General features: G+C 36.2%; 1 protein-coding gene across 1 annotated transcript; it reads right to left on the bottom strand.

The window, feature by feature from the left end:
* Positions 1–6420: 6420 nt before the first annotated feature.
* LOC148302359 (uncharacterized) lies at positions 6421–15105 on the bottom strand. The gene is made up of 6 exons (XM_088271791.1): positions 14616–15105; positions 12941–13106; positions 12633–12807; positions 11083–11265; positions 9933–10035; positions 6421–9147 (listed from the first exon to the last, which is right to left on the bottom strand). Exons 1-6 carry the CDS (start codon positions 14942–14944, stop codon positions 8211–8213), a joined length of 1893 nt encoding a protein of 630 aa, XP_088127917.1. The 5' UTR covers positions 14945–15105; the 3' UTR covers positions 6421–8210.
* Between the last annotated feature and the right edge of the window lie 215 nt (positions 15106–15320).

Genomic DNA, 15320 nt, shown 5'->3' with positions numbered 1-15320 from the left:
TATTCAACATCACATATCGCTCACTCCTTTCAACAACGGCATAAATCGTCAAAAAGCGTAAATTTTTAGTTGTGCATGTTTTCGGAATCCCCGGAAAATGTACTTTATCCCAGCAAAAACGGCATATTTTTAACTTAATATTTACACACAACAGGACAGAAAGTGTTGTTTTTGCATTTTGAAGATAATGTATTGTTTAATTATTTTTTTTAAATATAATAAATATTTTTCAAATGGAGAAAAAACATTCAGGTTATACCTAAAAAGATCTTAATAAATTTAAAAATTTTAATAAATGGCTTGATATTTATTTTTAATACATTTCATTATATTCTTAAACTTTAAAAACGATCTCCTGAAAAATCAAGTTTTTTGATATATGACTTTGTTGAAAGGAGTGAGCGATATTGAAGATTTTGTTCTAGAACAAAATCTCGACTTGGAACCTCTGAGATGAAGACTCTCCGATCCATAACCGGAAACATTGCGAGACCGAGTAAGAAATACCGACATCCGGAGCATGTGTAAGACGGAGGATATCGTGAGGTGGGGACGACAACGAAGGCGATAATGGAATGATCATATAAAAAGAATGTCAGATGACAGACTTCCACTTATCCCACGTATCGCCTTCAAGGAATCCCCGAAGGACGCAGACCCCCGGCAGATCTACAAAAAGGTGGAAAGACAGCTGGGAGTCAACATCCCAAGAGCGACAAGCGGAGGCACAAAGAGATCCTTAGGATCTATAAAAAAGAGAAGAAGACATATAACAATTAACACATTTAACGTGACATATTTTGTCGATATTATTAAAAACCATTGATCGTTTACTTTGATAAAGATAATGTATTTGATATTGTATATAATTGCTTAGAAACAAACACTTTTGATGTTCGTCTCTCTCTATCTCAAGTTATTATTGCAATACGCGATGTGAGAGAGATGCAATTATAGTTTCTCAAATTACGGCAGCAGTCAAGTTGAAAATTGTATCATTTAACTATAAAAACATGGATATTTGTTGGGATTATTTTCACAGATGTCAGTAGCATGAAGAATTAGCTGTGTTTTAAGCCAAAAATCTTTGTGATGTAGACACTCATTTCAGAAAAATAGATGTTTGAATTTCAGGAGCCGCTGTGTCGCATACTGTGTGCCAAACGCTCTTTGGGTATTATCAAAGGTGTCACAGACTCTGTGCCGAACCTGGAAAAACAGTTCATTTACATAAGGACATAATTTAAATTGTTATAATAATAAATGAGTATGTCAAAACTGACCGTAGTTTTTTTTTACATTAATAATATTACAAGAGGCAGTCGTATATTGTGAAAATGTACTAAAATTAATATTTGTGAGCACGCTGCAAAAAATTACCAAGTAAATAAAATTTCAATAACTGAACGGGTCAAATAAATATGTGATTTTTACATCTAATATTCATTTAATACTAGAGTGAAAAATCATTAATCTATATTCATTTTATATCACCCTGGACCAGTACCTGAAGTGGAGGCCTCATCGCCTTTCCTTCATGTGTTAACAACCAAGATAACACTGCTTTTATGTGATGCAGTGGCCTATGCACCATCGGGTGCGAATAAGGATTACAAGAACTTAAACAAATGAATAAATATTTCAAAGTATTTATTTTTTATTACTGGCAAAACTTTCACAAATCACAAAAACAGGTACTATTTATCAGTCTCTCGTGTTGACAACACTGTGTGCTATGAAATTTGAACGCTGTTAAATTAAACCGCTGCACACACATTCTGTGATTGTAAATCTGTGTATCGATGAGGTGGCCATTGCGTGAAAAGCAAGAATCTACCAGAATATTTTCCACTGGGTCAAAAACAATATTACAGTCCCTTACGACAATCTCATTTTGTGATGAATACAAGTAATGGCTTCTGGAAAGCAGTGATTCTTCAACTGTTTTGGCACAGTGATACTTTGTGTTTGTTTAATGAAAAATGTGTTTTTTATTATTTACAAAAATACTTCAATTTCATACTATTTCTGTGAGCCTAAGCGGCTCATTATTAAAAACAGACAGGGCTTTTTTTTTTTAAATAACAAGATCCTGGAACTCAACTTCATGTGAAGCTTTTTACGATAAAAATTATATGCAAATATTATTGAAATATTCATTACAATACCATATTGTATAATTTTGACGAATTATATAAATATAGATTGTAATTACGTAAGCACAAATATTGTTTGGTCTAATTGATTGTTAAATATTAAAAAAAATCCAATTTATCCGTGAAAAAAGGTGCCGAAACACTGTTCCACCGCATTACATGTAAAATAAGCTCTGGAAATAGGTATCAAATTGTGGTAGAGAGCGTTCGAACCGATAAACTCTGGCTCGAGAGTCTGCGACACTAACCACGGGACCACAAACCGACACTAGTGCCATCACATTTGAATAAACTTATAAATCGTAGTGTGGCAACCCACAACAATCGAACGAACGAGCATAATCGAACACGCTGTGGCAACTCGACAATCGAATGAACGAGCATAATCAAACACCCAAACCGAGCTCGGGCCGAACAGGAACCAGAACGACACATTCCGTCACCGCCCGTCCAGTGATCGACACGTCTTCCAACTGTGCTCACTGTAATCACGCGATTATTCTTAAATATTTCTTGACTGTCATTTTCTAGAACTGAATAAATTTGTGTTAAAAAGTAATCCGCTTTCATCTTGCTTCCCTTCTATTCATTTAAGTAGGTGTTCAACTAGAACCCATAGTAGGAATTGCCCGAGTAAGTTTTTGCAGTTTGCTCACAATATGCCCTAATTTTATTTATATTATACATCCATGAAAAACCAATGATACGTAAGTACATTTACATTTTGTTAAAAATATTGTAGGAAAGATATTTCGTTAATTACTAGTAGTAGATCTAAATCACATTCTAGGTACATACAATAAAAAAATACATTTAGACATCAAGCGCAACCTTCTAGTAATATACATGCGAAAATCTAATTAAATTTATATCCCTCCCTTCCCGGTGTTGTGTACCTTGTACACATTGCTTCTAATAACCATAATATCTCTATAAATATAATAAATGCAAGGCTAAGATTTTAAGGTGGAGACCGACCAGAGCATTTCGTCGTAACATCGCTCGCGGCGAGCATCACCGAGCATACAAAACTATGGATGGAGCGCTCGGTTCGGTGTACTGACTACCTGAATGTTCGCATAGTAACGTGTTACGTTACAACGAAATGTCAGTCTCCACCTCTAGGTATTCTTCCATAACATATTTACGCATTGATTTAAAAAATGATATTTATAATAATCGGAATTTATCGGGTATATAGGAGGTATTTTGTGAATATCGAGAACACATTCGCGTTTAAAACAGCGCGTGAAGAGTGTGCGGGAACTGCGTCACTATATTCGCATCTCGCTCTTGCATACTTGGACTGTGTAGCGTGAGGAGCTCAGAGCTTAATGTTCTCCGGCTAGCGGCAGTAGCATTTGGGCTTCAGACAAGAGTGGACCTATGCTTGTTCCGTCAGCGTTGCCAGATGGTTTTTTTAATGTTTTCAGCAAATACATCTAAATTATTATAATTTTACTTCATTTGTAATTAATTAAGGGGATTAGCTATGAATAACCGTGTTTTTCCGATTTAAAATCGCTAATTTTTTATTGTGTAGTGACTACCCAACACCGGGACGCGCATTTTATTTTAGCACCGGAATGGAAAGGATATAATAGGCTTAGACCCGATCATTGTGTTACAAATTAGTTGTGACATTTTCATTATTACATCTTTTGTTTTATTGAAAATCATTGATTATATTTATTTATTAGAATACCAGATATGTAAGATAGTTGGTTACAAACCATTTAGATAATAAATTAAACTTTGAAGAAGATGACATATTTAATACAGATTTTTCACTTCAAATTGAATGTTTTATAAACTAAATTGGACGTTTTACAAAACAAATTGTACATTATATTATATTTTATAAAATAATTCTATAAAAAAATATGTACAGATTCAGACTAGTACTCATGATTCAAAGTAGTATTGAAAATGTTGTCTGAAAACTTGAGTACACATCGCGCAGAGTATGACAGCGCGCCGCGCAGGCTTGCCAACTTGACGATTAACGCACTCGCTAGTCTTAAGAATAAAACATGTGGGCAGGTATTCTCGCTGACGGTATGTATATGTAGTACTAATATGAATATATTTTTAAAAATTCCAACATTTTTAGAAAATACAATATAACATCCAGATTGTTTTGTAGAACGTCCAATTTAGTTTGTAAAATGCCAAATTTGAAGTGAAAAACCTGTATAAAATGTATGCAATTACACCAAAACATTTTTTTACCGTGTGTCTCTCTCACTCCTCAGCACAATTGCCCAAGTGGCTATCGGCAAAGTGAGCGAGATGCAAACATATTTTGTCTGTAACAGCGAGATCGACATAACCCAATTTTATCAACTTTGGGATTGTTTCAACATATCGCTAACTCCTTTCAATAACGTCATAAATCAAAAATTGTCAATTTTCAGTTGTACATGTTATCGGAATACCCAGAAAATGTACTATATCCCAGCAAAAGAGGCATATTTTTAACTTAATATTTACCCGCCTCAGGGCAGAAAATGTTGTTTTTGCATTTTGAAGAAAAGGTATTGCTTAATTATATTTTTAAATATACTAAGTATCTTTCAAATGGAGAAAAAACCTTCAGGTTTTACGTAAAAAGATCTGTTGCACAGTAAAAAGTTCAATAAGTGGCTTGATATTTATTTTTCATACATTGTAATACATTTTTAAACTTTAAAAACGTTCTCCTGCAAAATCAAGTTTTTTGATTTATGACGTTCTTGAAAGGAGTGAGCGATATGTCAACAGTACAAAGAATATTCTATATTAATAGATTTGATTCATTACAATGTTACAATTTAGACTATCCTTAACCTAAGATCAATACCAAAAATTATAACTAGCACCTTTGGACACATTTTACAAAATTTTGTTTCACATAGGAAATTATAACATGAAGAAATTTTTTTAAAAAAACAACCTATCTAGATTGAAAAATACATAAAAAATGGTCTCCCAATAAACATAGTAGATCTCAATTGCTTATACATATTAAAGTTTTGCGTTTGTTTGCTAATCCAACTGCGGAAAAACAGCATAAATTCAGATAATTAAGGCGATGACACGATTGCTTGGTGTTCAGGATTCTACCATTGATAAAAATGATTTCAACATTTAAAAATATAATTATTACCTTGAGTCTTAAAATCTAAATTATTAAAAATACAAATTGCAGGAAAATATAATATTTTTATATTAAAAGCACAACCAATAATACGATAAAAAATATTACCTACTACGACTACAACCTCGTATATCAAAAAATGAATGTCCAGAAGAAATACACTGTTTAAAAAAGTACATTTTATATAATTATTTTTGAAACTTAATAGGAGTTTTTGACATACGAGGTAAAAGATCCTATCACTAAGTTTTTGAACACAGAATGGGTCAAATGATGTGAAAGAAAGTAGTAATTTCAAAATGAAAACACTGTTTCTTTAATTGATTCGGTAGACAATTTGTGGCCATATCTCTTCATTTCTTATTTAAGTTTTGCTTGGTAAATACCACTATTTTTATATAATTTTATTTGACATCTCATCAAAGATGAAGAAGAATATGGGAGTCTGGGCATTTACAGGGCTGACGACCATCATAGGCTGGTTTAAATGATCACTTTACACATGTGTAACGTTCACCAATTCTACCCATTATTGACAACCACACTACTCAAATTCTTGGAAGTTCTTTATAAGTATATGAACCACTTTCGAAACGTTGTTCTTGAATCATTAGAACTTACAAAGTCCCATTTTTAACATTTTTCCCATAAAATCAAATTCAACCTAAACAGAGTTATCCCCTTCCTTGCTCTTACCCCTCCTTAAAACACCATTACCCCCACCCCTACCCTTTTGAAACCCAACAACTTGTACACTGTTTATTTTTTTATATATATTTATATTTAGTAATAAATAAACCCTGAAGAGGGCAACAGGTTGTTGCCGAAACTAGTTGGTTAGTAAAAATGTGAGTGGATCAGAACACAAAGTATTTTTTATTTCTCGAAATAATATATCAATATGATCCACAAAGTTAATGCTTTCAATATTCAAAACATTAGAACTTCACTAGAGACATCTATTGGTGAGATGAAAAGAAGCTTTTTATTGAGCAGAAACTCTTTTATTAGTATGTGAGATCCGAATCCTGGATTTTAATCACACACACGAGAAACGCCAGAAAATATTATTTTCATTTCTATCATTTAAGCTTATAATTTGACCAGATAATTAATTTACAATTCTTTTTTCTTCAATCATAGGGGATTTTTCATATTATTTTTTGATATCTTATCGAAGATGAAGAAGAATAATGATGAGATGTCAAAAAATAATATGAAACAACGGGAGAACAAAGTTAAACAAAAATGTAATTCTATTCAATCAGATTCAGTGAAAAATTATTTTGCTACCTGAATTTAACTATTGAGATTAGTATCATAGACATTATTTAGATGTTTAAATCATAGGTACACTCCGTTCACAGTTATTTTACCACTTTTTTTTAACCTCTAAGCTGCTCGATTTTGAGTATCAAACTTTCCGTCCCGTGCTGGATTATTTTACATTACAATATTTTTGACAAAAAAAGCATATTTTTGCCTATTTTTTGTAGTGAAACTTTCGGATATCCATCATAGATGTTCACAAGTACACAATGCACTTTACTTATTATGTTTTTATGGTGTATTTACACAAAAATATTAACATTTACGGACTCGCGGCCTAAAGTATGGCGGCTGTATAGAAGACGCGGCTGTCGTATCTGCGGAGCACGAGCCGACCGGAAGTATTCACGATAAAGTTGACACTAAATTAAAATAATTTTGATATTTTATGACAGTAAATCAAAGAGAACTAATTCATCCATGCCTCGAACCAAATTTAAGTGCAAAAAATTATCCATGGGTGACTATGCATGCGATCCGCAGTCAACGGTACTTCTATAAAAAACGACAATAGATGAGATCCGCAGCTTACGGGTTAAATCACAGTTATTTTACATAATTTTTTTGTTGTTGTTATTTTACCTCCATTTTTTTGTGTTATTTTACCTCTATTTTTTTTTGAATAATTAAATTAATTAAAGTATAAACATTTTAAAAGAATAGAGTTAAAATATCTGTGAACAGTGTTTATATTGATCTATTTAAGGCAATTGAGAGCATCAGTAAATACAAAAAAAGTCACAATCAATTAAGATGTAGTACCTAACCTCAAACAATAGTTTATGGTAAAAATCACAATATAAAACCGGATTGAAAATATAAATATATAATCCTTTTCTATACCGAAATGATTTCTATGGAATAACGTTCTGTCAACAACCAAAAACAGTAGAAATCAGAAAAGATCAGAAGTACAATAATTTCAACAATGGCAATACCAAATTATGTTGTTTTGTGTCATCGGTAATATAATTACGAAGTCGTTTGAGAGAAGCATGGCTATTTTATGCGAGCAGTTGGTTTGTGATTGTGAATTGGAAGAGAAATGAAAGAATAAAATCTAATACTCCGCCTCCTGATCTGTCCACCTCCGTAGTGTAGTGTTCAGCGGGTTTGGCTACCGCGCTGGAGGTCCCGGGTTTGATTCCCAGGGGGGTCAAAATAAATGTGGGTGATTTTCACTCTCATATTTATTTAATATCACCCTGGACTGGTACAAGAAGCGCAGGGCTGATCACCATGCCTTCATGCAATTAACGATCAAAATAACACTGCGTCGCTACGATACAGTGCCTTATGCACCACGGGGTGCGGATAAAGGTTAAAAGAAAGAAAATAGCAGCGGACAGCAGTATAAGCGGGATCAGACCCCCAGGAAGACCACCTAAACGATGGAGAGATAGCTGGTCTTCCACCTCCCAGGAGCGGACCAGAGTATGACAGGACATAGTCCTAAAAAAAGAAGAAGAAGAAAGAAAATCTGATAAGAACTGGCGACATCAATTATTTTCTACTCTTTTTTGACGGACTTCATCTCCAAATGCTATAAAATATCATGATTTTTATTGCGATTTTTGATCAAATAATTATTCTGGAACATAAACATATTGAATATTGGTAGGATCTAGTTCATCACAATCGTTCAAGCTTTGTAAGGCTTTCTTAATATTGGCGTTTCTTTCTACCTCCGCTCGCGCAAGTCTTTTAGAATATTTGATATCGCTCTTCAATTTGGTTCTCTTGGTCCTCAAAGTCTTGATTTCCTTTTCCAGCGCTTCCTTTTCTTTCCGCAGCTTTGAGACCTGCTTAGAAATCTCCGCCCCAGTTTTCCCGCAGGCGTCGCACAAGGACTGCGGCTTTGTTGTAAAATTAAAGGTTGTCTGAGCTTCCGGATTGATGGCGGCGATTTCTTGTTCGCTCAGACTGTTGTGGACTATGATATTTTGATCGCTGTCTGTGAATGCCAGGATCCCTTGATCGTCCTGCAGCGAAACAAACTCATTGATTTCGTTGTTGTTTTTGAGTTCCACCGTCCCGTTTGGCCCGAGTTTCAACATCTGTATCGGCAGACTGCACATTTCTCCGTTGACCGACGAATCCCGGACGACTAGGATGTTTCGCAAGTCTATTTCGGAATCGACCACCCCGTCGTCCGTCATATTCCCGAAGTTGTGAAACAGCATGTTTTCGTTTGCGTCCGTGTTCTGGTGTATCAAAACTTTATTCCCGTAGTTTTTGGTGAAGAGAGAGTCGACGTTCACAAATTTCAACTTGACTTTTGGATTCGTATCTCCGTCTTCCAGGCTCTCCGCCAGGCAGTTGTCCGTTTGGGTGAACGTCTGCTCGTCAATGATCTCTAGAGTGGCCGGCAAGTCTTTGGATATGTCGCATTTCGACTTTATTTCTTCGGTATCATCAATAAGGCCGATGTTCTCGATCACAATATCATTATTGTCATGGAGGCTCTCGTCTTTTGTGGAGTAGGAATCCACCATGTTGGGATAAAGGTATTCGATTATATTTCTGAAAAAATATGAGATTGACAGTAATTGAAAATTCATTAAGTTCATGGATAGGAAATATGTAGGTACTACTGACATTACGACAATAACTAATGAATCGAAAATGCTAAGTTTAATTATTTTACTTAGTTTTGATTTTTTCAAAATAACTCTCACAAAATTAATTTTGTATTAATTTATCATAGAGTTTACAACAGAATAGGTTTATGTATTAATTTTAAATCAAACACAGATTTTTTGAGTCTACTAAGTTACTCAACTTAGTAGACTAAAAAAATTTGTGTTTGATTTAAAATTAATACATAAATTAAAATGGAGTTCTACAAATTAAACGCCAAATCAATAAATAAACAGAATAGGTGTTTGAGAATAGGTGTACGCGAAGAATTTTATGCGTACGGTGGTTTGACTTTGTGAGAAATGAAGAGATAAGGCGTTGGACGCAGCAAATATTGGTCACAACTGTCATAAAAAAAAGGCACCTCAGTTGGCTTGGCCATGTACTCCGCATGCCTCCCGAGAGCCACCATCAAGCTTGTCTCTTTTACAAGGCATCAGATTCGCACCGCCCAGGACGACTACTTCTTGCAGTTCTTGTCAGAACGTCGGGACGCGGATCTGACTTGGGAGGATGCAAAAGAGCTGGCAGCCGACAGAAAAGCCTGGAGACAGTTTATTGACTCCATATGCTCCATGTAACATATTATGCACAAATTGGCTACGACTGTTGATAAAGAAAAAAAAACTATTCATGTTTTACAGTGAGTGAATTGTAGAAATACATACTTGGCATCCTTTGGTTCCTCTTCGTAAAATATTTCTACCTCTCTTCCGATCGGATCATTCATAGATTTATGTAAAGTGTAGTCTAAGGTTTCGTATACCTCATCTGCAAATAAGATTATAATTTAAGTGCAATAAATATTAATTTTTATCAAAATATTAATTTTTTATTGTTTGAATGTTGTTACAAAAATTATCACAATTTGATTTATTTATCAAAACGACATTTCTACTCACAAAATATCTTATTCTAGTTATGCTACGCTTTTTCAAAAGAGAAACTAAGCTCTTGTGCTTGGAGAGGGATTTATACACAATATTTATTTTCAAAATATAAATATAAATCGTCCGCTTTCGTAGTGTAATAGTCAGAACGGTCGGGTACAGTTCTGGAGGTCCCGGGTTCGATTTCCGGGTGGGAGGAATCGATTTGATATAAGTGATTTTTTCACTCTAATATTTATTCAATATTACCCTGAACTGGTACCTAAAGCGGAGGTCTGATCACCTTTCCTTCATGTGTTAACGTTCAAGATAACACTGCGTTTACATGACGCAGTACCCTATGCACCATTGGGTGCGGATAAGGGTTTGAAGAAGTTGAAGATTTTTTATAGCATATTGGTGAGATGATGATCTAGTGAAGTTCTAGTGATTCAAGAACAAGGTTTCTAAATTGGTTCATATATATAGAACTTCCAAGAATTTGAGTAGCGTGGTTGTCAATGGGTGGAATTGGTGAATGTTACACGTGTGTAAAGTGATCACTTAAACCAGCCTATGACGGTCGTCAGCCCCGTAAATCCCCAGACCTCCATATTCTTCTTCATCTTTGATGAGATGTCAAAAAATAATATGAAAATAACTCCTGTAATTGGAGATAATCCAGATTTTGTGAACAAGTACTTGGGCACACTCAAAATGTTGTAAATAAATTATCTGGTCAAATTATAAGCTTACATATTAAAAAAAGTAGTTTTATATCTGAAATTGCTTGGAATAACTTGTACCGGATAAAGATGGATGAAAGCTCATTGGCCGTGATGATCTTCGATGTTTCGTCTTTAAGTTTTAACAGATTTGCAATATATCGCCATTAAGGAGTTGTATCAACGACCCTATTTAGGACTCTGAGACTAGGAGGTATACTCACCAGAATCTTGAACGAGGACATCTTCCTCGGCTGCTTGGCACATTACGGTATCGTCCATCCTCTCCCATCTCCCCTTCTCGGACGGGGAGTCCAGCTCCAGATCCGCAGAAGAGTCCTGACTATCCGTGGAATCCGCAAGTGTCACATCCTGCTTGTCCCTGGGGTTTTCATTGTTCTCAAAGTCTGGAAAGAGGCGAAAACATCAAATTATTCATCATGTGTTGCATGATACAATAAGTTACACTTTGTTCTCAGTCTTTCAATTCAATTCAATTCGATTTCAATTCAATTTATTTATTTATGGTTAATATACACATTACAAACTTAAATTTAAATCGTATACATTAACAAAAATAGAAAATAAGCAAGAATACTATTGCCAAAGGTGTAGAAGAATCCCGCTTCGGAAAACTCCTTCAGACACATGGAACAGATCAATATCTAATGAGATACTGTTCAACATAGCGGTAGCTCTTCCTACAGGCATAACCATCGGCAGGTTGGTCCTGTGTATAGGAATGTGAAACAATCTATGCCGACGCTGTCTTAGGTAACTATCGGGAACATATAGACCAATCGTCGGGATAATTTTAGGAATATCGATCATACCACGCAACAATCGAATACACATTCCTTCTAGTCTCTAAACTATTGTCTAGTCTTATTCCTCATTACTAAGGGTTGTAACCCTTGTGGAAGCAATGACTCTTCTCCAGCTACCACTTGATAGCGCTGCACGTAGCGCTCCAACCACCGAGGTGCCTGCTGCTGCCTTAACTTTATCGGTCCATCGTGCGGGGATCTTCCTCTCCCTCTCTTCTCTTCAAGGCTACCGATCACAACCAGTCGTTCCAGGCTATTTTCATTGCCACGCGCAATGTGTCTAAAGAACTGGAGAATCCGTCGTGTACAGACATTGGCCAGAGTCAAGCCATCCGAGCGTAGTTCCTGGCAAATCAACTTGTTGGTGCGTCCAACTAAGAGAAATATGCGAGATTGAAGATGTCATTAGGTGGAGAAGGTGTGGTCGCTTACTAAGCCCGTTGGTATCACGGGCCCACTCTTTCCAATCTCCTCAGAAGTTGCAATTGATCATTAGGTGAAATCATTAAAAGAATAAATGCTCAACTTACTTGGGAATCCGCATTTATTTTAGCACAAAAGATTTTTGATTACAAGTTGACTTGAAATTTACAGATGCTTCCACTCCACACTGATGGTTACACGAGACACAGAGGTAGTACGTATCGACAGTCACATTGCGGCATCGGTAGCGTAAGAGAGAAAGTACTCTGCTTTGCTTTGGCTTATAAAGACTTGGTGACGTCACTTTGTATGTTCGTAAACGCGCGGGGCGTTCACCACAAAGGCAACGATGATGACAATGGTATGCACATGTGAGGAGAATGGAACCATTCAGACTCCTCCACATTGCATGAATGTTGAATGCGGGTGGAAAAAGGGTGGTGTGTAGAAGAAATAAACGACACATCCGGGAAAAAGATTATTCGAGGAACGATAGATAGAGGTTTCACTGTAGTAAGTTTTACCAGATATGGCCCTCAGAAGGGAGAGTGCCCTGTCGGGTTTGAGCGATGACCGGGGCCTCCTGTCTCCGGCGCCCAGGTTCAGGAGGTCCTTGTTGGTGAGGATCTTCCCCGTTTGCTCTTTCACATAGTCCCGGACGCACTTGCGCTCCACACCCAGCCGCAACAAGTCCAAAACCTGAAAACAACCAACACGAAATAGAATGTAGGGAGATATTTCACTATATTTTAGATTTGGCGTTGAATTTGTAGAACTCCATTTTAATTTCCCGTCAAAAAAAAAGTTCATGATAATAATAATATGAAAATACCTCTTGTTTGATTTGGGGTGAGAGCCTTCGGTCCTGGGGGAGCTTCCTGTAGAGCTCCTTGGAGACGGGATGGTTGTGCGCGTTGCAGACTGAGATCACCTCCAGCTGCCGCCCAGACTTACTCGCACGCACCATGATGTGCGACGGGCAGTCCGTTCGCATTGTACTGGAATTTCAATTTATTTGTTAACACATTGCAGGTGGGAAACGCTTAACCGGATCCACGCGGCCCGCATAACTGTATGTGTTTTCACAAAACATGCCCCATACGCGGCTGACATAAGCGTATGTGTTTTTAATTTGCTCCAAGTTTCGAACCTCAGTTCAACTTGGAGGGATTTTTTCATGGTGTGGAACTTTGGATGAAATAATACGTCAATCTTTGCCCTTATGACATCTGTTGAAATATCTGACTAATAATTTGTAACATCACACAGGATAAATAAAAGAACAGATCCCTGATTTTTCTTGAGGTCAGTAATTAGTCTGCGCCATAATCATGCCCTATATCTGTCTCACTCTCAATGGTACGCATCGCCAGTGGGTTAGGTGTCTGCTTTGATTTATTTATGTTATGATCTTATTTGTTTATATTACGATATATTTCAAGAACAATGTGACACAAGTGTATTATAAATAATAATAATAAAACCCTTATCCGCACCCCAATGGTGCATAGGGCACTGCTTCATATGAACGCAGTGTTATCTTGATCGTTTTACACATGAAGGAAAGGTGATCAGCCCTTCACTTCAGGTACCAGTCCAGTGTAATATTGAATAAATATTAGAGTGAAAAAATCACTTACATTTATTAAAACCCCCTGGGAATCGAACCCGGGACCTCCAGAACGGTAGGCGAGCATGCTGACCATTACACTACGGAGGCGGACAAGTGTATTATAGAGTACAAAAAAGGCACAATGAATCCCATTGAACGATTTTGTTTAGGAAAATAAATCGTTTCTTAACTAAATACATGATAAAAGTAATCATTTAAAAAACGGCGAAATACCGCCGCGCACAGGCTTCTCTCAGGAACAAAGTTAACGCGGTTAAAAGGTTAAAAGCGTCTTTTATATGCTATTGGTAGAAAATGGATGCACCGTGATGTGCGACGGGCAGTCCGTTCGCATTGTACTTCAATTTCAATTAATTTGTTAGCACATTGTAGGTGGAAAACGCTTAAAAGCGCCTTTTACGTGCTATTGGTAGAGAACGGAGACGCTTATAAGCATTCTATTTGGCTACTTTTGGTAGAGCGCGAGACGCCATAAAACATTGTACAGATCGGAATAAAGTTTGTGGTTATACGACCCTAATTATTATTCTGTATGACCTTAATAAAATAGACATCAATAATATTTCTTTTAATATGTTTAAAAGAAAAATCGTTGATGTCTATTTGACCAGTTGATAAAGAAATGTTCTATATAGTTATACGTTTATGACAGTTTATTTAAATTGTTTTATTTTTAGATTTCTTAGGTTGAAACCTATAATTGGAATTGTTATTTTTTTTTGTATTTTATCATATTATGTTATTTTTGTCGAAATATTCTGTTGGTTTTCCAATAAAAAAAATAAAAAAAATTAAATAAAATAATAAAATAAATATATTAAATAAATAAATAAATAAAATGATTTATGTATGTAATATGTTTTGAAATACTTACATGGAGTGCCTTTGGCCTTTGCCGCGGGGAAAGAACTTCTGCCCGCCGTAAACGCAGGCATACTTGACAGAGTAGTACACCAGCTTGGATTCTATGGGTCGGGCGGTCTTCATGTACGCGCCCTGCACCGTCCTGCTATCCCGCCTCCAGTAGTGCACCAGACTCTGCTTCGAGTGGAGCGCGAGCCTCTTCAGTAGCTCGTCGTAGCTGTCGAAACGCTCCCCCATGCGGAACACGGAGCTGTCCGTCAACACGACCACCTCGTTGTCACCTCCCTGGCAGTCTTCCTCCTCCATCGGCACCCGGCAGTCCTCAGAGTTGCCCTCCATTATTGCACAATGCCCCGCTTAATTAAACGAAATGAAATACATGTAATTCTCGTCGGACGTTCCGTCTACATGTCGAAGGTAATCATGAAAAGTGTAAAAAGAAAACAATACGATCACACATGAAACCACAGACTCCGATGAAACCAAAACATTCCGGAATGACAGATGAAAATTATGTTGCCACGTTAAGAAAGTTGCCGCTATCGAAATATTAATTCATTTTATCGCATTATAAATAGGTACCTGGTTTTAATATTTTGTTAAAAAAAATCCTGCTTTATCTTTTTATGGGTAATCCCATCTTTTAATTGATAGAATAATTTTTATTTCACAGGAAGTTATTACGAAAACAGGCACTCTTGAGTATTCTATATTT

The sequence above is a fragment of the Brachycentrus maculatus genome, unplaced genomic scaffold, assembly GCF_059751285.1.
Source record: "Brachycentrus maculatus isolate JH-2025_06_01 unplaced genomic scaffold, ASM5975128v1 h1tg000459l, whole genome shotgun sequence".
NCBI lineage: Eukaryota > Metazoa > Arthropoda > Insecta > Trichoptera > Brachycentridae > Brachycentrus > Brachycentrus maculatus.
Note: the sequence above shows the minus strand (reverse complement) of the source record. Positions and strands in the feature narration are given on the sequence as shown.